Source organism: Podarcis muralis, chromosome 3 (assembly GCF_964188315.1).
Source record: "Podarcis muralis chromosome 3, rPodMur119.hap1.1, whole genome shotgun sequence".
In the NCBI taxonomy this organism is placed as follows: Eukaryota; Metazoa; Chordata; class Lepidosauria; order Squamata; family Lacertidae; genus Podarcis; species Podarcis muralis.
Window position 1 is genome coordinate 92,088,774 of NC_135657.1, and position 22,066 is coordinate 92,110,839.

Below are 22,066 nucleotides of genomic sequence, written 5' to 3' on the forward strand. Positions count from 1 at the left end.
ACATACTAAAAGCTCTGTGTTTCAATAAATTATGGATGATGAGCTTGAACTAGCTTGGATCACCCAAACCTGGGTGGATGAGTTAGGTGGAGTTGATCTTTCAGTTGTGTTCACCTGGATGCTCCATTCAGTACCAGGATAAGCTTAGGAGGTGGGGTTTCTGTCATGTATAAGAATCCCTTCTCCCTCCCCAGATTTCCTGTTGAGACGGGTCACAGTCTCCACTCTGTGTGTGGTGTGTTGGGCAATTGGGCCCGCCAAGAGATTCTGCCTTTCTCAGCCTGAACTGATAGAGGTTCTCTCTGATTTGATGTTTAGGACCACAGGGTGTTGGTCCTGAAAGACCTCAGCATTCATGCCAAGTCTACCTTGACAGAGGAGGCTGAGGACTGGAAGCTGGCCCAACATTTTGTTGACCTGATCCATGTAGCAGGACCAACTCTTGATTTGTTTTTCTCAATATGCATGAGAATGGTGGTCAAGCTGGGGATTTTACTCCAACTCTTTTTTCATGTTTGGTACTTCTATCTGGTCTTGTGTCTTTAAATGAATTCCAGCTTTTGAGGCCTGAGGATGTGGACAAGTATGCTTGACCAAGTGTTGCCCACTTTGTGGCTACCTGTCCTTCTTGGGCTCGTTGCAGTGAGCAGGGAGGGGTTGACCAGCTGGGTCCAGGAAGTGTTCAGTGTCTCCTTGAGTCAGGGAGCAGTTACATTTAATTTAAAAGAGGCAGTGGTTCAGTTGTTCCTGAAGAAGCCTACTCTGGACTCAGATCTTAATTATTACCAGCTGGTTGCCAGTGTCCCTTTCCTCTTATAAGCAGGCAAATAGGTAGTTGTGTAACTGTGAGCTAAGTGGTTTTGTAACCCAGTAGTAATGGTTGTTGTTGTGAGATGTTCAAATGGAGCCAGGCTAAATCACATGCTACGGGTGTGGGGGTGAGACTGGGGGTGGGATCAGTGAATATTAGACAAAAAGAGATTTTGTTGCTGTGTGTTCCTCTCTTCTATGAAGATTGCATCCAAATTATTAAATTTATTCTGCACCTTATCTTTCTGAGAGTTGTATATATCCGTTCTAGAACTGTTTATTTAATAACGTATCAACATCAATAGTTTTCTGAAGAACACTGTTGCAAATGCATTCTGTTTCCTTGTGTTCCATGCCATTTAACCACCCTGACCCCCACCGTTAAAATTATAGCCCTCTCCAAATAGTGCATCTGTAGAGTGTCACGTACTCTAATTGGATAAATTGTTCTTCTAAGGAACATTAACTAGTGTGTTGTGGGGAGGGGTGGCTTGTTGCTGTTTTTCTTCTTCTTTTTTTTTTAAGTAGTTATTTTTGTCTGCAGGAAGAAGAGGAAGAACCAGAAGGAAAACCAAGTGATGCAGAAAGTTCTGAGACTTCAGATGATGAAAAAGGTTGGGTTGAAGAGGTCAGGAAACAGCGCAGACTTCTACGCCAAGAGGAAAAATTAAAACACCAGAAGTGGTTCAAGGAGGATCAGCAAACAGTCCTGGAACCTAAGTTCTTTGAGATTAAAGCTGGAGAAGAGTTTAGAAGTTTCAAGGACACCGCCAAAAGGCAAAAGTTAATGAAGTAAGGCTAACACCTCTGTTTCATTCACCGGGCTTGCAGTTAATTCCACCCCCTCCCCCTGAATTGTGTTTGAGAGGCTCATTTGGATGTTGCACTGATTTCTTCTGGGGGTGGTTGTTTCTACAGCCAGACATGGTGCTGGGGAAGGATCAAAGGAGATGCCCCTCTTGGACACACACCAGTCCGCTGTCTAAAAATACAACATAGGGCTACACCCGGAGAGACTCAGCAGTGTGTGGTGTAATTGTGCATGGATTGCAGCCCCTTAAACCCTAATGTGCACTCATGCTGATTGGGCACAAGACCTGTTTCCAGCTAGCTGTCAGCCTGTCTGAACCAGTCTAAAGAACATCTCCAAACTTGGCTGCATCCCTTGCCTCATTAACCAACTTCATATTGTTCTGTTTATAATTGGCAATCAAATTTTTGCAACCCATATCCAAATTTTTGCTAGAACTGGTGGCTAATTTAATTTGTCTACACCAGAAGCTTACCAGTGTTGCCCCCCCCCCCCCCTCAGAAAACCCTTGGAGATTAGAATTGCTTTCACCTCATGGGCTTGGTAGTTTTTTTTCTTTGTTGTTAAGATAAGCACATTTTGAGACTCCCCATTTTCACTCTTGGTTTCGTCTACTGCAGGAACTTGCTATTAGCATTAAACAATAGTTCTTAGTGAAGTTTGTCCTGAAGAAAGTTCAGTAGATTTAATTATTTATATTGGAGTATAATCATTATTAATGGAGTTGTATTTGTGTGTGTGTGTGTGTGTGTGTGTCCCACAACTTATTATCTATGGTTGTAATATCTTACATTACTCTGTTTCATATCATCATAATACCACCTTTGATCAACCTAAGAGTTGTATCTTTTAAGTGAAAGGATTTTATTAGTATTCTTCAGGTCACCTGCATGTTTTGAGGGAAACAGGTTTAGGCTGTTCTAGAAAACAGCTTCTGAATATAGTTGCTTTAAATAGCAAAGATACAATAGGGAATATCGTGGTTACTGTAGTTATAGAATTAATTGCTGCAAGGTGTAATGGTGAGTATTAGCTTGGGGATTAGACAAATTCACGGCAAAACAGATGTCTCAGTGCCTGTTAGCCATGGCACTCAAGAACAGAACCACCATATACAGTTTTCCTCTAATTACAAACTCTGGGAGCAAACACGCCCTGCTTGGGAACATCCCAAGAGGCATCTAGCTGGTCACTGATGGTGACAGAATGCTGAACTTAGATGGGCCTTTCCTTCTCCCCCCCCCCCCCGGAAAAGTGATACTTATTCTAGCTAAATAATTACCTGAAAAACTAGATGATAATTAGTTGGTCTGCTGTCCATGAAACCTATCACACAGAAAGAAGAATTTCTGGTTACTCATAATTCCAGGATTCACAAGAGGGCTATACTTTTATTAGACCAACCGTAATGTCACAAAATAGTGAGAACGCTTTCAAGTTCTAGAACTCTTCATCAAATTGGCTATTAAGGGAAGTAGAAAAACTGGCTTGGTGTTAGAAACCATTTAAGCCTGCATTTTAGTATCAGTCTTAAGGCATTGCCACGAGCTGTGCAGGTTTCCAGTTACATCTAGGGATATTGGGATGAAGAAATACACAACGGCTGATTCCTCATTCTTAAAACATATAAAATCTAGAAAGTTCTCTATATCTGTCTCAAAAGTTAAGCAAAACACACAGGTTTCTTGTGGCTGAGAACCAGTAAGAAAGAGAAACATGGCAATTTTTATACAGTGGTACCTCAGGTTACATACGCTTCAGGTTACAGACTCCGCTAACCCAGAAATAGTGCTTCAGGTTAAGAATTTTGCTTCAGGATGAGAACAGAAACCGTGCTCCGGCGGCGCAGCAACAGCAGCAGGAGGCCCCATTAGCTAAAGTGGTGCTTCAGGTTAAGAACAGTTTCAGGTTAAGAATGGACCTCCGGAACGAATTTAGTACTTAACCTGAGGTACCACTGTATTGGCAAAACTGGAGATTAATTTCATGTGGTCTACTTAGGTTTTTTAAAAAGTCAGTGGAAGCCAAATGAGAACACCTTTACCTAGTGGCTGCATGGAATGTCCCTTCAGAGAGTAAAGTCCCATCTTCAGGTGTATAAAATCATGTTACTCCAGCTGAAGATGCCACTCTTGAATGGTAAAATGTGGTAATCTTCAAGATACATAGTAGATGCCAGATATATATCTCTCTTTATTTATTTTTTCTTTTCGTTAGAGCATATGTAACGTAACTTCCTCAATCTCTGAGAAGGGCCACCGTATTAGTTTGCTGTAGCAAAAATAACAAAAGTCCTGTAACTAATTTAATGTATTGTGGCATAAAGTTTCACATCTGATGAAGTAGACTCTGATCCAGAAAAGCTTATGACACAATTAATTTGTTAAGGTGCTAACAGGGCTCAGTCCCCACCCCACCCCAAATCTTGACTGTCTTAATGTCTCCCCAATCCACCTAATGGCTAGACATTTTGCTTTTTATTATGGCATTTTGAAGAGATTTATGACTCTTTTATATAAGACTGGGTGTTGCTTTATCATATTCCTGACTCAGTGTTGCTCCAAGCTTTTATTAATACTGTATTAAGTTCTCCCTTAACAACCGTAAAACACACACATACTGAACAGTAAACGGAGGGGGAGAAAACGAGGGGAAAGTGGCAATGGCAAAGTATCCAAGTATTCCAACAGTTTGCAAAACTATTGCCCTTACTGAGCAAAGTGCTCAAGAGGTTGGTGGTTAGCCAACTTCAGCTGCTCGTAGAGAAGACAGATTATCTACACACAGCCTGGCTTTAGGCCCCATTTTGAAACTGAATTCGCCTTGGTTGCCCAGGCAAATGGCTTCCTTCAGGAGCGAAATTGGGAGATGTGATCCTATCGAATCTCTTGGACTTCTCAGTACCTTTTGAGACCATCAGCCACAATATCTTACTGAATTGGCTCTGTGGGTGAAGAGTAAGGGTCACAGCGTTACTGTGGTTCCTCTGCTTTCAGATATCAGCATGGGGGTGTTCTTGGTGATTCTTGGATCTAGGTATTGTGTAGATGGCCAGCTCTTGATAGGGTTGCATTCATCTGGAGAAACAGGAATGTACATATTCTAGGGGTATTCCTAGATTAAACTTTGTCTCTGGATTTGGAAATGCAGGATTGCAGTGTCTTAGCTTCTTGTACCCTATAAATTACATGTGAGTGCCCCTGTTAAAAGATTTGTGCAAAAATTGCTTAGTGCTAATGTATCCTCTTATTTGAGGTACAAATGTTGGTATATAAACTACGCTTCAGGCTGCTTCACCTGCTTTTTTTGCTTTCACCTAAAATTTGCTTCCTGTTTTGTCCAAACAGAAAAGAGATTTATTTTATGTGGCATATAAAAGATTTGAAGTGTGGTTATGTAGAGCTCTGGGGTTTTAAAGCGTATTTTGTAGACTGTTTTGCATATAATAGTTCTGCTGGATCTTAAACATACAATGTGTGTGGAGCATACAAATCTCATGTTTGTATGTGTGTAATATTTGGGAAAATAAGAATGAAATTTTCAGAAAAAAATGTTTAGTGATCATACTTGGAATAGCAGGAAATAACTTGTGTGCGCACAGAGGTAACTATTTCCCCCCCCCTATGTACTTTTAATATGCTGACTAGAAATACTAAGAATCTGACTTTACCCCCTCTTGTATCTCCTGCAGAAAAACACTCGGAGATCGTTTGCAGCTTGAAGAGAGAGTTGGTGCACTTAGCGTACATGACACCACAGTAGGAAGTAAACAAGTTACCTTTAAATTAAAAAAGGTAAGCTTAAAGTCTTAATGGTGCACGTTAATGCGGTGTTAATTGCAATGCAATAGAAGGGCTAAGTCAGCCTTCTGCTACAACTTGGTTTGTTTCAAGGGCTGGGCTGTGTTTGTGTTGTGCAACTTCAGCAGATTTGCATACCTCTACTTGCTTTATATAATTTATTTCATTGCTTCTGGCTGTGGGTAGGAGCAATGAGCTAGGCAAGCTGCTGAATCTCTGTAAGCTGCTGGAGGACTCTCCTAGGAAGCTGGGAATTCTATTCAGTCATTTATATGGAATGGTGGCGGGGGGGGGGGTTAGTTTGAACCCAGCACAGCTCTAGCACAAACTGAAGGCACAAGTTGGGGGGGGGGCAGAGGAATGTTCCACCCAGCATCAAATATTTTTCTAGTGGTATCCCCAACCTACTGATGACTACACACTGGTGGTGAGAAGGAAATTGGGAACAAATGGAAACATGGGTGTCTTTAAACAAAGTGCCTTGCAGTATAATCTTGTACATGTCTACTCAGTTCTATAAGGCTTACTCCCAAATAAGGGGGCACAGGATTGCACCCTTAATTGAGCTTGTTCTGTCTGTCTGTCTGTCTGTCTATCTATCTATCTATCATCTATCTATCATCTATCTATCTCTATCTATCTATCTATCTATCTATCTATCTATCTATCTATCTATCTATCTATCTATCATCTATCTATCTATCTATCTATCTATCTATCTATCTATCTATCATCTCTATCTATCTATCTATCTATCTATCTATCTATCATCTATCATCTGTCTATCTATCTATCTATCTATGGTTGTTTTTATTAGATTTCCTCCCAAATGCACTTTCTTTCCTTCTTTCTTTCTTTCTTTCTTTCTTTCTTTCTTTCTTTCTTTCTTTCTTAAAAATCAGAACAAACAAGGGGTACATAGGATTAAATATAATTAAATGTGCTTGTACATGAAACTAGAAGATAAAGTTAATAGCTTGTTGATACACCCAAAACAACGCGGCAGTAATAATTCTTGGGTGACTACTTAGTAAATTGTGGTTTTTTGGATTTGACTAGAATAAAGTAATATTTTCTCCATCTCTCTTGGTACATCAGTATGGTTTGGAAGTGCAGTATTCACGTGGGTATTTTCTGCATTGTTTTCAGTCAGAGCAACAGAAAAAGCAGCAGGAAGCAGAGAAACACCATCATCAAGAAAGGCGAAAACTCAGACGTTCAGCTGGCCATCTCAAAAGTAAAAGAGGAAGAGGGCGGCCCTTCCATTAATAGGACAATTCTGCTTTTCATAGACGCAAATAAAAACTCTTCAAGTTTCATTTGACAGAGAAGAACTGTCCATGACACAACTGGGTGGCGAAGAAAGAACAAAACCAGGGAAAGCCGCTGATTTGGAATGGAGATACTTAAGTTTCTAAGCTGCTGATTGTATAACCTGGTGTTTGTTTCAGATACAACCATTCCTGTGCTCAGTAGACTTCACCTTTAAAAAAAAATAAATTTTAATAATAATGCTCTCTTTCAAAAGACTCTAGCTTTCAAGGACTGAAAAACTTTGATCTGCCAAGTCTTTTAACAAGATGATGAGGGGTGGGAATGGGAATTATATGACAAGAAATTCCGAAGTCGATAACAAAGATCATTAATTATCGTCAGCTTGGACAGTGTGAGAGCATGGTGCCGATAACGCCAAGGTTGCTGGTTCAATCCCCCTATGGGACAGCTGCATATTTCTGCATTGCAGGGGTGTTGGATGAATCATCAGGGTCCCCCTACAATTCTATGATTCTATGAAGAGAACTCAAATTCTCAAACTCTTGTCTTGTGACTCCTCCTTAAATCCTGCAATGGCTTCCTAGCTACTCCTGGATCCTGTACCAAGCTTATTGTCCTCAGAATCCTCCATGGCCTCGCAGTGCTTTCCCTCTCTGCATGTTCATTCTTGTCACGTACACTCTCATCCAGTTCACCCTAGGTGAAATACAGCAGTATTTCGTCTTTGAAAACTTCCACGCATATAGATGGCACTGTATTAAAAAATAAATTATTCTAATTAGCTCCCATCAGCCCCAACCAGGAGTCAGAGATGATGAGAGTTGCAGTCCCACCAACAGCTGGGAAAGCCATCAGCTCTCCATTCCCAGTGAAGGATAGCAAGCGATCCATGTGTATGTTAGACCCAGAGTCAGCAAACAGGAGGACTTCTTATAAAAAAAAGACAATTCCACAGGTCAGGAATGGTTTCCTGCATGCTTACGATGTGCCACCACCACCAAAGTATATCTGCAAAAAGTCTGAATGAAAAGAAGGTCTTTTAAGAGGTACGCTAAAGTAATCAAACGGGCTATAGCGATCTGTATCACGGTAAGTTTTCAGAGCAGTCCTTGGCACTGAACCAATTTCCTGCCCCACACACATGAGGAGAGAGGCCCACTTCACACATGAAGTTGCCTATGGCACCTTGAGCCAAGAGATGTTCTTTATTAAAAGTGCAAGGTATTATGCAATAGCTCCCTTAAAAATAGTGCATCGGTGTGGATTGTTGCTGATCAAGCAATGGGTGCTTTTCCTTCCATTTCGCTACTTTCCCCCTTTAGCTGAGACATTTATGAGAATTGTTTATTGGAATTTATTAGCGACACTTAGTACCAGAATGCTTTCAGAAGGCATTCCTGCCCCTGGGCAAGAGATTTCAAACTAAAAATCGGAACACGGAACATGTCATTTCAAAAATGTGTGTTCACCATTCTGTGTGTACATTACTTCTGTTATAAAAGAAGTAACGTCACTGGTTACATCTACAGAGCGATAAATTTTTCTTCATAAACCATTGAAATGAGAACTTGTGGGACAATGACGGTCTCAGTGTTGTTTTCGCCACTTAAAATGATGTGCTTTTTGTGTGTGTTCTACATTTATGGTAATAATAAAAAGGGTATAGTAACTATCTTAGCCACAGCTAACACAGATCTCGGTTCGCCCCTTCACTGCAATCAGAAACTTTTAATCAAATCTTTGCAAATAGAAAACCAGAGTTAGCATTATTTAGAGTGTAACTGTCTAACAGTAATCAGAAACCAGCAGGGAGAGCACAGCCGGCCCAGAACACTCGGATCACTGGCCTGAATCTGGTCATTCTCAAATCAAAAGAAATTCAAAGGTAGCCTCAAGTTGTAATTAAATGGTTTTGTACCAGTTGATAAGTTCAATTTTATCACCTCTGGGTTGAATTCTGCCAGTGGGTTTTTATCCCTCTGCTAGCGGGTGACTCAAATTAAATCACATCTTATTTAATTGATATGGTGAATGACCAGCGCCAAGCAAACAAAATAAGAAGCACATAAAATAAATCATCCAAATGTGTACAAGACAAAAAAATTGAATAAAAGAAGGTAAATAAAAAAGACATGGGGTGAAATAAAATGAGCATCAACAACTTAAAAAATGTAGTTGTGTCACGAACTCCAAAGAGGAAAACTACAAAGTGTCTGTGATCAGTTCTCATTGGGCTTTACTTGATGACCAGAGTTAATTACCGGTAACTTAACAAGCTAGGATGTTTGTGATATCATCAGTTACTAGCCTTGTGAATAGTCATAATGCTTATTTCTGCATGCATTTAAGAGTTTTAACATAGTTGTCATAGATTTGTATCAATGAATATAGCTTTTATTCTTGGCTGCCATGGGCAATCTGTGACTAACAGATTGATGTGGCTATGATTATATGTTTATGTGGGAAGAACTAATGGCCCATAGATCAGCTCCCCACAAAGGGGCATGAAGCCCCCTTTATGTGATGTGGGAGCAGTGTGATGTGGGAGATGGATTGTTAATGACTGGCGTTAAAACTATTTTCAGTTCCAGTTTGCAACGCTTCTGGGTGATGCTGTAAATAGCCCCAAGACTCTGGGTAGTGTTCCTTTTATAAATGAATTTGTTTCCGCCAGAGCATTAACCAACACCAACACTTGTGTCAAATCAGCGGTCATGATGCAGCTTTGCGGTTCTTGTGCATGTTGATGGGCAATTAGAGCTTTGTGCTTAAGATACTTCCCAAAAATTATAACCCTCACATTCTGTGTTTAACATCTTCATGCAAGTTGCTGCTTCACTTCTCCTTCCATGTTTCGCTTCTCTTTATCCCTCCTCTTTTCCTTTTCTAATGGTTTCCTCAGTGTGGATTATCACCCGTTATCTGTTTTAATTCCAAGTCATGATTAATTGGTCACAGTGATTCCGTAACCTAGAAAAGCACAGGGCTGGTTGACCGTGTGATGTTATAAGCACCCACGTGAGGCAGCTATCCAGTGGGAGCATCAGGCACCAGCCTGGCCCACTTAAGACACTATTTTGTCACCTTGCGCCATGATCTCTCCTTAGTGTGATGACTCTTGTAAGCTGCTTAGAGTGGCAGGCTAGGAAGGAGCTGTGCTCTTTTGTAGAAAGAGAGAGCTGCATCTTCCTTGAGGTTGTTGTAAATAAGAAGCCAAATTAGGCCCTAGGATCCCTTTGCAAATGGGAGCAGAATGGGTCTCCTGTGAATCACTACAGAAGGGGAAAGGGGTAGGTGCCTCCTTTATAAGCCCCACCCCCCACCTTTGGAGCTCAGTGCCATTCTGTTTTCATTTTTCCAGATATAGCCACAGATTTCACATATAATCCCGATACAAGCAAACAGAAGCACCAAGACAAGTGGAGCACCAACTCAGGAAGGGTGGGAATAACAGCCGCTCCCTGAAGTGGCTGCCACACTTTGCCTAATGGTAGGGCCAGAACTGTGGTGACGGTGACACCATTGTGGTTCAAACATGAGAAGCAAACAATAATAGACCGTTCCTACTATGTAGAGTCAATGTGAGGAGAAAATTCTCCACCCCTCTGCCCCACCCAAACGGCACCTTTATGTTACACACACCTGAAGATGTTGGATTAACCGGCAGCGGTTCTCAACCTGTGGGTCCCCAGATGTTGTTGGACTACAACTCCCATCATCACTGAGCTCTGGCCTTGCTAGCTGGGGGTGATGGGAGTTGTAGTTCAACAACATCTGGGGACCCACAGGTTGAGAAAGGCTGGATTAACGTGAGGGGATGAAATACTCCTTTCCAGCTGCCACTTAGCTCACAGTTTGTGCCAGATAATGCCTCCATGCTTCCATTTCCAGGGATTAGCCTTTGTTTGCACCAGAACAATACACACATCATAAGAACACACAGAGAGCCGGCAGGATCAGGCCAAAGGCCCACCTAGTCCAGCATCCTGTTCTCACACACATGGGAATTTCCATGGGAAGTTCAAAAGCAAGATCAGAGTGCAGTAGCACTTGCCCCACCAGCAATATCCAGCTCTGGCATTTTCTGTTCTCTTCCCCACCAACTTGTCAGACTTGCTAACTTTTAATGTCAGCCATTTGGAAATTTCCAGCATTAAATTGCATGTGAGAATCTATCTGAAGTTAAAGCCACATAATTGCAGATCACCACTCTTTGTAAAACGAGAAACCCGGCTTTTATGGCAGGGAAGGAAAGCACAAGTGTCACAACCACATCATATAGAAAAGCACTTTGGAGACTGGATGTGGTTCTTCAATAATTCAATGCATGGTGTTCCAGTGAAGTCACAAATTAACTTGTGGTAGTTTTCACTGTCCTTTGTAGAGGGTTAAGAGGACAACAGAAGAGGGTGAAGAGGCTGGGTGCTAGTTTGCAAATGAAGAGTCTGAGCAAGAATAGATGCTTTTATGCTCAGGGAGACTGCTCCCTCTTCTTCCTGCCCTTCCTTCTGTGATGATCAGTATGAAGAAAGCGTATCTCACTCCTATTTCAGTAGCTGTATCCCTGGACCATTAAAAAACAAGCAAACAAACAAAAACCAACCAACCAACCCATTGAGCAGTGGGGGCTGATCCTTTAGAGGAAAGGGGCACTGCCAGATCAAACTTTGCCCTCAGCAACCCCTACCTTCCTGCCTTCTTATTTACAATCAGTCATGGAGTGAGTCTGCCTTTCATTGGCTCTATCGCCCCTACTGTTGGTCTTCCTACCTTCTGGCCTACCAGTTTCAATGGGTACTAGCCACAATCACTTTTGAGAGGCGGCTCACTGGGCTCAGGGAATAACATAGTAAACACCTGCCTACCAAACATACCAAGTGGTGACCTCAGAAGTGGATAAGGAATTTAACAGTACTGGAAATGCAGAATATGTGAGTCAAACATGTGATCAATTTTTTTTGTTCATACCCCAGCCTGGAAATATGATTGCCCCTCAGCTTGAATTTCACTGATCTGGCCAGAATTTAATTAAACAAAACAAAACAAATTGATGGAGCTCCATTCAGAATTAAGTAGAGAGGTGAAAATAAAGATGGGATTGGGAAAAATGTTTTCATTTTTCTTTTTACATAACATGATCTTAGTTCCCCATTCCCTGTAATAAAGGTAAGAACTAGATAAGAGAGCAAAACAGTGGCAATTGAGGCACCAAAAGGCAGGCAATCCTATACACATTTACCTAGAAGTAATTCCTATTGAACTTAGCAGGACACACAGGACTGTGCTGCAAATAACCATGGGCCAATAATCATGTATATTTTAGGCTTTGTTCCAGCTTTTAACAGGCTTAACTGAAGTGCTGCAGGTACAGCGGACAAGAGCCTGTCCCAAGTTAAGCTTTTTCAGCACCATTAATTGCATTGGAAGTGTTAAGCACATGTGTCGCTTTCTCCAACTGAAAGCAGTGGGATATAAATGTGCTTAGCTTTGGCTAAATTATGCCCTGCTCATTTCTGGCATTTCACGTGCGACATTTCATCCATTTGATGCCTCCAGTTGTGGCCTAGCTTTCACAGAGAGGTAGCAAATATGTCTGGGTTGTACCAATTCAGGCTGCTTGCGGAGGCTCACTGGACTGTCCTTCATGCAACATTTTGCTGCACATAATAAACTAGATGTTCAGGAGGAAAGTTCCAGTGTGTAACCTTCTCTCAGACGTACCGTTTTTCTATGTGCAGGGTGCATGTGGGGCAAGGAAATGGTTGTGTATCTCTGATCTAGGCCACACCTTCAGTCTGAAGTGGCGCAGCCCTGAGACAGGCTTACTTCCTCAGCAAAAACTAGGTCAGCTCTTACTGATGTAAAAAAGGGGTTAGCTTTCTGGTCCAGGTAAATACTTGTTTCCTTTAATATACTGTAATGCCAAAAGTTTAATAGAGTGGGGAATTCAAGGAGACACATCTGCAGGATATACAAATCAGGGAAGAAACTTAAAATTTGGCAATCCTATCGGAAGGGGATGATGACGGTGTGATTGTGTGAGTGTGTGTGTATTTTAAAAATTAGGTAAAGGGAGCTGTTTATCAGTTCAGCTGGGATCACGCTTCCTTTCTCAAGATGTTTCCACATACCAAGTGTCCAGGGAAGATAACTGCATTCCGTATTGGAGGACGGGGATTTCCAACAAGAGGACATATGTTTCCTAAAACCATTGCAAGCATTTATTCATCTGAAACCGAATCAGCATACCTGCCTGTGGCAGCGTGAAAATAAAGAAAAATAAAGCAGATTATTATTGCTTTGTGTTCATTAAGTTACTGCCAGACGCTTTGTGAAGGCTCATCTTTACAAGTCAGATATAAATACAGTGGTACCTCAGGTTAAGTACTTAATTCATTCTGGACGTCTGTTCTTAACCTGAAACTGTTCTTAACCTGAAGCACCACTTTAGCTAATGGGGCCTCCTGCTGCCGCCACGCCGCCAGAGCACAATTTCTGTTCTCATCCTGAATCAAAGTTCTTAACCTGAGGTAATATTTCTGGGTTAGCGGAGTCTGTAACCTGAAGTGTATGTAACCTGAAGCGTATGTAATCCGAGGTACCACTGTATGCAAATAAAAGAGGGGCAACAACCGGGATCCCCTGAAAATCTGTGCATTGTGATGATTCCCAGATCCTCACTAGTATATTTTTCTGGAGGGGCATGTCAGGGAATGTGGGAGCTTGGGAGTCTGCAGATCCAAAGCTACTACTACTATTAATTTTATTATTCATACCCCGCCCATCTGGCTGCATTTCCCCAGCCACTCTGGGTGGCTTACAGTATATATAAAAACATAATAAAACATCAAACAAAAAAAACTTACTGGTACAGGGCCACCTTCAGATGTCTTCTAAAAGTCGTGTAGTTCTTTATCTCCTTGACATCTGAAGGGAGGGTGTTCCACAGGGTGGGTGCCACCACCGAGAAGGCCCTCTGGCTGGTTCCCTGTAACTTCGCTTCTTGCAGTGAGGGAACCAGCAGAAGACCCACGGAGGAGGACCTCAGCTACCTCCACCCCCATATTGCCCCATTCTGACCCCCACCAGTAACGGAACATTTCTGTCTACACCACAGGAGCTTTCTGCAGGTGTATCAGTGGATCTCCAATGGCATTGGGTCCATCTCATGGCAGATCAGGTCTTTCTCTATTTATGCTGCATCCTATGATCTCTCGGCTGAATCCAAAATATACATGGTCACTTATAACCTATTTATATGTTGTGGATTTGGGTGACATATAACCCACGGGCTGTGAATGCACTCGGATTATATTTTGGGTACGTGCTCACGTCGTATATTTTGCTTGTGTGTGTTCTAGGTATTTTTGCAATTTGTATTTTTAAAATCTGTGGCCACACTTCATGAACCTGAGTTAATGACCTTAAGGGGAGTATCCTGGGATTGTGTGGTGTGTGTTTTTTTTACTTTCTCCTGCAATCTCATTTTTCTAACGAGAGCTCATCTCATCCTTGACTTTTGTTTTTGTCAAAGATTTACTGACCCATTCAAGAAAAAAACAAAACCTATTATCTCACTGCACTTTTAAACATAGCAAGGGTTCATTTCCAGCTGGTGAATGAACTGTAGCTTCCTGCCGAAATCCTGTGGGGTTTTTTAATACCACAAACATTCCAGGTTGGGGGGTGGGAGGTATTGGCTTGCTTTTGTTGCACTATAGTGCAGGAGTGACCTTTCAGAAAGCAATAATGTAGTAACACTGGGGAAGCATCACAGAACAACTAATGAAGTAGAAAGATGTGTTGGCAGTCCAGCACAAATCCACCATTAGCGCACAATGTTACAGAATAAAGCACCAGTCTGGAGGGATTTTAGCATTTTTAAAACTTGTTTTAAAGGTACCGCTTTATAGCGGGAAGGTAAACGGCGTTTCCGTGTGCTGCTCTGGTGCCGGTCGCCGGAGCAGCTTCGTCACGCTGGCCACGTGACCCGGAAGTGTCTGAGGACAGCGCTGGCCCCCGGCCTCTAGAGTGAGATGAGCGCACAACCCTAGAGTCTGTCAAGACTGGCCCGTACGGGTAGGGGTACCTTTACCTTTAAACTTGTTTCTATGGAAGATAGCAGAAAAAGATTATTATAAAGAAAATAGTCAATACTATCAAGAGAAGGAGGAAAAGGAGAAGGAAGAGGAAGAGGGGTTTGACTTTCTTTGTGTGTTAGATAATTTAGTAAGGTCAATATTATTAGACTGAAGAGAATAAACTTCAGATCGGAGAGAAGAGCAATTTTTAAAGAAATTTAAAAACTTTGTAATATTTTTTATTGCAGTTTTATTGTTTTATTGTTGTAAATCACTTTGAAATATTTTCAGGACATTGCTGTACATAAATATTTTTATCAATCAATTAGAAAGTAGTAATGTTGAATAGTGGGTAGACATGGCAGACGACACAGCGATTTCTCCAAAGCAGCTCTTTATTTTGTAAGCTGGAACAGAACTGAACAGCAAACAGCTCAGCCGGCCTGCTTTTATAGGCAGCCGGCTGTCAACATTGTAGCAACAACAACCCAGGATTTCCCGCCTAAAATAACTGACGTGGACCTGAGTGAAAACTATCTACGGTATCCCCCTGCTGGCCCAGGGAGAGAACTTCAGTACATAACAAGTAAGATATCCAAGACAACAGGAATAAAATATATGCAAGGGGGGGAAATGAAGGAAAAGAAACACAGTGATAACTGGGTAGATAAAGTTTTAGGCTTAAAGATGGAAGTAAATTCACCTGGAAAGTGAGAGACCAATGAGTTAAAGAAACTAAAACCAAATGAATGATAGAAGACAAAGGGGAAGATAGAATGGGATCAAGCAACCAAGTTAACAAAATTGCAGAAAGAAGAGGGGAAGCTTCTGTGGACAATTATGGTGATCTCTCATAGCTGTTTCTGTGTTTTGTCTGTATATGATGAATGGCTCCCAGTACAGTGGTACCTCGGGTTACATACGCTTCAGGTTACAGACTCCGCTAACCCAGAAATAGTACCTCGGGTTAAGAACTTTGCTTCAGGATGAGAACAGTAATCGTGTGGTGGCGGCACGGCAGCACCGGGAGACCCCATTAGCTAAGGTGGTGCTTCAGGTTGAGAACAGTTTCAGGTTAAGAACAGACCTCCAGAATGAATTAAGTACTTAACCAGAGATACCACTGTATATCAAAGGAATAGCTGCCATCCCCCCCATGTGTCCTTCATTTTAAAATGAAATTGAAAATCTAAAGCTTCCTCATGTTCAGCAAATTAAGAAAGACCCTCCATGTGTCATGAGTTTGCCATCCATATTTTTTACCTCTTGCATGGTCTCAGTGTTAGTTGGTTGTTTTACATGTGCATACTTAAAAATAAAAGATAATTTACAAATGATTAATACTTAATCTGGCCTTTCAAGAAAAGTGGCAATTGCTTTATTGTGGAGGCATTCGGCGTGCAGTGTTGTGTTTAGAATCTGCTGGGTGTCAGAGACTGATTGGCTCTGAACTTTTAGCTGGACACCGCTATGGATTCATGGGTCTGCAAGTTTTGTCACCAAAGGGTATGTTGGAAATTGAACTGTTGGTCTAACGGGAACACATTAATTTTGCACTCTGACTTGCTTTGTAGACAGGTCCCATGCAGCTCGGTATATGGGTGTTAATTTTTTAGCCCAGTTACTTCCTTATGCAAGGACTTGAAGAGCCAATCAAATGTCAGATGTGAGCTTCAACCTACTGTACTTCATCGCCACTTTCCTGCAAGTGGCTTGATCAGCTGCTTTGTATTGTTTTGGTTATTCTTTTATATTAAACACTGTTATGCTTTGGGACAAAGATACAGTGGCGCCTCTTGTCTGACTGCCTTTATGCTACTAAAAACAGAACTACTTTGGGCCTTCCCTAAAATTCTGCTCCCGTAGAGGTCTTTTGAAAAATATAGAGAATTTGCTGTCTACTTCTGGTTAATGCTTGATTTACGCTGTTGTTACTGCACCCCATAAAAAGAGCTTTCTCTATCACAACATTTCTAGGTACATAAACAATCATGACTCACTTGTTTGAAAGTTCCTTGTGCTTGAGATCCAAAATACCCTTTAGCCCCTTTCGCTTTGATCTCATGCCTGAAAAAAGAAACCCTTTTCCTTGAAACGGGTGAAAGTTATTTCAGTTCTAATAATGCATCAAAGCTAATACATGTACAGTGTACAGAGTTGAGCCAAACCTCAGGATCTCTTTCTCCTTTTCAGTTTTAATTTACTGTTTTCTTTTCGGTGAATTTGGTGAGAGCCTTTTTATGCCTTTTGATGCTCATGAAAGCAAGAGATTAGGATTTCTTTACAGAAGCAATCTGCAACCATGGAAGCTTCTTTGCACTGGTCTGCTGGTGCTTGTCAGCCACTTCTTGGAGAACTTTTGGATCTCTCCTAAGTACTGATTTCGGAATGTTTCATGGGAAGCTTTTAGAGAGCTCCTTTAGTGTGGGGGATGAATTGAATATGTCAGTTTTGGTTCATTTTTCCAGTCTCGGGTTCATTCCTCCACATTTCCACATCAGTTTGCATTTTTTTAACAACGTCCTCATGAAAATTCATCAGCATTTTAGTACAAATCTCTCCTCATATAAACGGTTTTAAAATTCAAGTTTGCCTAATTAAAATACACAAGTTTGCAAAGCAAATTTCCCTGCTGAAACCAGCGCAAGATCAGGACGAACAGGGACTCAACCCCGCTTGAAAGTTGTTCCCATTGATTCTGAAACACTTCTGTCTAATCCAGATGCGGTGCTGCCGATTGTGTTTGTTCAAAGGTTTCGGAAAGGCACTATGCACTTGCTCATGTGCACTGTATTGTATTGCATCCAGATGTGTGTCTTAAGCTTGCATATATAACCTTAACATGGCATGCCTCACTTCATTGCGCAGAGTTAAAGGCAGAATTCATTTTGTGGGCTAAGTATAAACCATATCCTGGTATTATGCCATCAGTGATGACCAGAAAAACTAGAAGAACAACAGCAATAATGAAGGCTGTGTCTACCTTGACATTTTAAATTTATTTTATCAGATCTGCATGCCACTTTTCAATGGAGGATGGCTATGTTGAGAACACTATAAATTAGCAACTTAGGTATTTTATGAAGAGGTTCTCTCTCTACATCACTTAGGAAAACCTTGGGGCCCCTCCACATTCATTGCACATTAATGATTATTTGTGCTCTTGATGGTATTGTGGCGTTACACATGATCCCACTGTCAATACTGTTTGAGCCTGCAAAAGTTTTTGGGCTAGACGTGCTGCTTTGTTTCCATTAAGTGCATGCCCCATAGCTTCCAGATTTTTTTTTACCACAAATGTTCCTGGAGGTTGTTGCACTGTAGAGTGTTTGTTCAGATGGCAATAATATTGAGGAAGCACCACCGAATTAATAAATCAGAATGATGTATGCACTGTCTAGTATAAATCCACTATTATCACACTATTATTGCATCAATGACATGCTTGACAATACACTGGCAAAACAAACAAAGAAACCCTGCAGCCTGGAGGGGCTCTTAAAGAACCTAGAAATAGTGCTCATAAATATATCACTGACCCAGGGATGGTATTCATATTAAATGGAGAAAACTGAAGCAAAAATTGAAAAAAAAAGGAGGAGGGGATAGCAAGTGTTGATTGAGTTACAAGTTATGAGGTCCAGCTCTGAGGGCCTTCTGGCTGTTCCCTCACTGCGAGATGTGAGGTTACAGAGAACCAGGGAGAGGGCCTTCTCGGTGGTGGCGCCCGCCCTGTGGAACGCCCTCCCATCACATGTCAAGGAAATAAACAACTATCTGACTTTTAGAAGACACCTGAAGGCAGCCCTGTTTAGGGAAGTTTTTAGTGTCTGGTGTTTTAATCTGTTGGGAGCCACCCAGAGTGGCTGGGGAAACCCAGCCAGATGGGCGGGGTATAAATAATAAATATTGATGTTGGTGATGAAAACACACACACATAGCAAATTTCAGGAGCAATATTGTGCTTTAAAATCTTATTTGCTTGGGTTTTATAAATTAATGCTCTTTGGGGTGCTCTCCTGGGGTTTGTTGTGCCTGTTGAATAATCAGAAAGACGTTCTTTGAAGCAAAGAGATACTTAATGATGTGAGTAACTCTCAAGCCAAGCTGTGCTCCAATTGCTGACCTTGCCTTGTATTTTCTGAGGGTTAGTAACCCAACAAATGACCCTGATCTCTCCAAGCTGGCTCCTGTTCTAATCTCTGTGTGTGTGCAAATAGATTTATTGTAAGTGGCACAACAGACATACAGCGCTGGAGCTGCACTTTCTGTGGAAGCCGGCTAGATTTGGTGGGTGATGCAAAGAGCCAGTCAGCCAGTCAGCATCCAGCCGAAAGACTCAACAAACTCACATAATACATCTTGTGAGAGTGGAAAGCCATCACATCTAATGGTTTTCTCTTGCAGTATCTCTCAAAAGCAGATCTTACGTTCCACATTTGCTGCTTTCTTACTGGCAGCCAGCTTAATGCAGCAGTCCAGTGTTTTTCAGGGAATCTTTCTATACCCTACACGCCTGCCTTCTCTACGTCAGAGACACCCAAGGCTGACTGATTAGGCTGAAAGCTCATCTTCCTTCAGACATGAATGCTGCACTGCTAATAATAATAATAATAATAATAATAATAATAATAATAATATATTTATACCCCGCCCATCTGGCTGAGTTTCCCCAGCCACTCTGGGCAGCTCCCAATTGAGTGTTAAAAACAATACAGCATTAAACATTAAAAACTTCCCTAAACAGGGCTGCCTTCAGATGTCCTTTAAAAATAGGGTAGCTGCTTATTTCTTTGACATCTGATGGGAGGGCCTTCCACAGGGCAGGTGCCACTACCGAGAAGTTTCCTGTAACTTCACTTCTTGCAATGAGGGAACCGCCAGAAGGCCCTCTGTGCTGGATCTCAGTGTCCGGGCTAAACGATGGGGGTGGAGACGCTCCTTCAGGTATACAGGACCGAGGCCGTTTAGGGCTTTAAAGGTCAGCACCAACACTTTGAATTGTGCTCAGAAACGTACTGGGAGCCAATGCAGATCTCTCAGGACCGGTGTTATGTGGTCCCAGCGGCCACTCCCAGTCACCAGTCTAGCTATCGCATTCTGGATACACATGCTATACTATACACATGCCCATTCATTTACAAATGGCCCCTCTTTCACTTTCTCCTCCACATTGACGCTAGTCAGATGTTTGCCTAAGCAACACAAGAAATCCCAGGTGTGAAAGTAATCTTGAATAAAAAGCACCTCCATCACATGACTTGTGTGATAATTGTACACATGCTGATTTTGCTGCAATGCACATGTGTCAATATGGCGGTGCCTTAGTGCGCATCGTATCTCTTTCTCATCTGTAATAGGCAACCATAGATCTGTGAAGTTGAGCAATGGCCCTACACACTCCCTGTCTGCATCTGAATAACACTATACAGTATACACCCTGTACTCTTACTGTTATCTCTGTCACTCGCTAGTTTATGTATGCGTGAGAGAGATTAAAGCAGGCATGTATAAGCAGGAAAAGGAAAAGGCATGGGCTGTGTAAAAAGATGCCTTGCTCGTCCTCGTAACATGTTTTCCTGTTTTATACTTCCCTCCTTCTTGTACTGCCTGAAATAGACATTTCTGGAGGGGTGGTGTGGCAGGGCAGACACAAACTTCACAGGGCCTGATTTGGTCCGTGGGCTGCTAGTTGCTGACTCTCAAAACTCACTGGTGGTTTTGCCATTCAAGATTCCCTTGTTTAAAGACAGGAACAGGTACCACACAAGGGAGTCAGGAAAAACAAACAGGATCTCTAATAACAATGGTTTGGGGTAGCACATTTCTTTCTCTTCTAAACGAATCAGGTTGCATCACCAATTAACTCTTGTAGTGATGGCTGATTCATTTTATGCATGCAAAGCAGCAAGCTGTAAAATATTTAAACGTTATTAACATGGGTGAATCAGAACAGTTTCCTAAGTGGGTTTGTTCTCTGTGTTAGGCAACGAACTGAATACACTGACAATGTTGTCTACTTTAATAAGAAGGTGATTACTTATTTCAGGGAGGTTCTATGGCTGCAAGGGCCATAAATATAATGAAGATAAGAATCATGATCTGTGCTACTATTCCGTAGTATCATATGAGTATGTGTTTGGTACCAACCATGCCTAGACAGTAGACATGATGCTGCCAAGTTATACATTTTTAAAGCCCAATTAAATTTGGTGGAAGAGTTAAGTATCTGTTTAAATTCCTCCCATATAAAACCATGGGATTTAAAAGCACCTAACATTGGCTGAATCATATTCCGTATTTTTTAAAATGCAATGACTACATAATTGTTACTGAGATATTGTGCAGGATCCAGGCTTTCTGTAAGATAACATTTCTGCTTGAAGGGCATGGGGAGGAGAATCACATTTCCCCATAATTCCAGCTGCAGGGGAGAGGGGAGATTACATGCCCTCAAATACAGTGGTACCTTGGCTGTCGAACTTAACCCGTTCCAGGAGTCCATTCGATTACCAGAATCATTCAAAAACCAAGGTGCTGCTTATGATTGGCTGCAGGAGCTTCCTGTGCTCAGTCCGAAGCTGTGGAAGCCATGTTGGATGTTTGCCTTCCAAAGAACGTTCAAAAACCGGAACACTTACAGTATTTTTCGCTCTATAAGACGCACCAGACCACAAGACGCACCTAGTTTTTGGAGGAGGAAAACAATAAAAAAAATATTCTGAATCTCAGGAGCCAGAACAGCAAGAGGGATCGCTGCGCAGTGAAAGCAGCAATCCCTCTTGCTGTTCTGGCTTCTGTGATAGCTGCGCAGCCTGCATTCGCTCCATAAGACGCACACACATTTCCCCTTACTTTTTAGGAGGGAAAAAGTGAGTCTTATAGAGCAAAAAATACGGTATTTCAAAATGTACAAGTACCAAGGCGTTCAAGAACCAAGGTACGACTGTGTGCTGCATTATTGGGATTTGGTGAATCAGCCAATTGTCAGCACATGGAACTCTTAGGTTTCATTGTATTCGCGTATCATTGTGTATCGTTTCAACAGGAGTGGGTGCTTAATTTATCCTTACTATTCAGTCTAAGGACTTTTAGCTAGGGACTATTCAGAGCTCACCTGGAGAGCTGGTGAATTTCCAGCATCCATCCCGACAAGCGGCAGTGAAACCAATAGTATGTAAACACTTAAACAAAGTTAAGGACTTAAACAAAGGTAGGTTTCTATGGACTATGCCCATTGCTTGAGTGTGTCCGTACAACAGAGGATGGGTTTTCCCCTCATTTTGCAT

The 22,066-nt window shown here is 41.7% G+C and overlaps 1 protein-coding gene and 1 long non-coding RNA gene across 2 annotated transcripts in view; both read left to right on the top strand.

The window, feature by feature from the left end:
- NOL10 (nucleolar protein 10) overlaps window positions 1–6,935 on the top strand; it is a 41,868-nt gene extending 34,933 nt beyond the window's left edge. The window contains exons 19-21 of the mRNA XM_028722527.2: window positions 1,355–1,602; window positions 5,313–5,415; window positions 6,571–6,935. Of these exons, the coding sequence (XP_028578360.2) occupies window positions 1,355–1,602; window positions 5,313–5,415; window positions 6,571–6,690 (471 nt within the window). The 3' untranslated portion in view covers window positions 6,691–6,935. The remainder of the gene's footprint in view (window positions 1–1,354; window positions 1,603–5,312; window positions 5,416–6,570) is intronic.
- Window positions 6,936–13,309: 6,374 nt separating this feature from the next.
- Window positions 13,310–16,557, top strand: LOC144327301 (uncharacterized). The gene is made up of 2 exons (XR_013392354.1): window positions 13,310–15,117; window positions 15,369–16,557. It is a non-coding gene; the product is annotated as an uncharacterized LOC144327301 (long non-coding RNA).
- The last annotated feature ends 5,509 nt before the right edge of the window (window positions 16,558–22,066 follow it).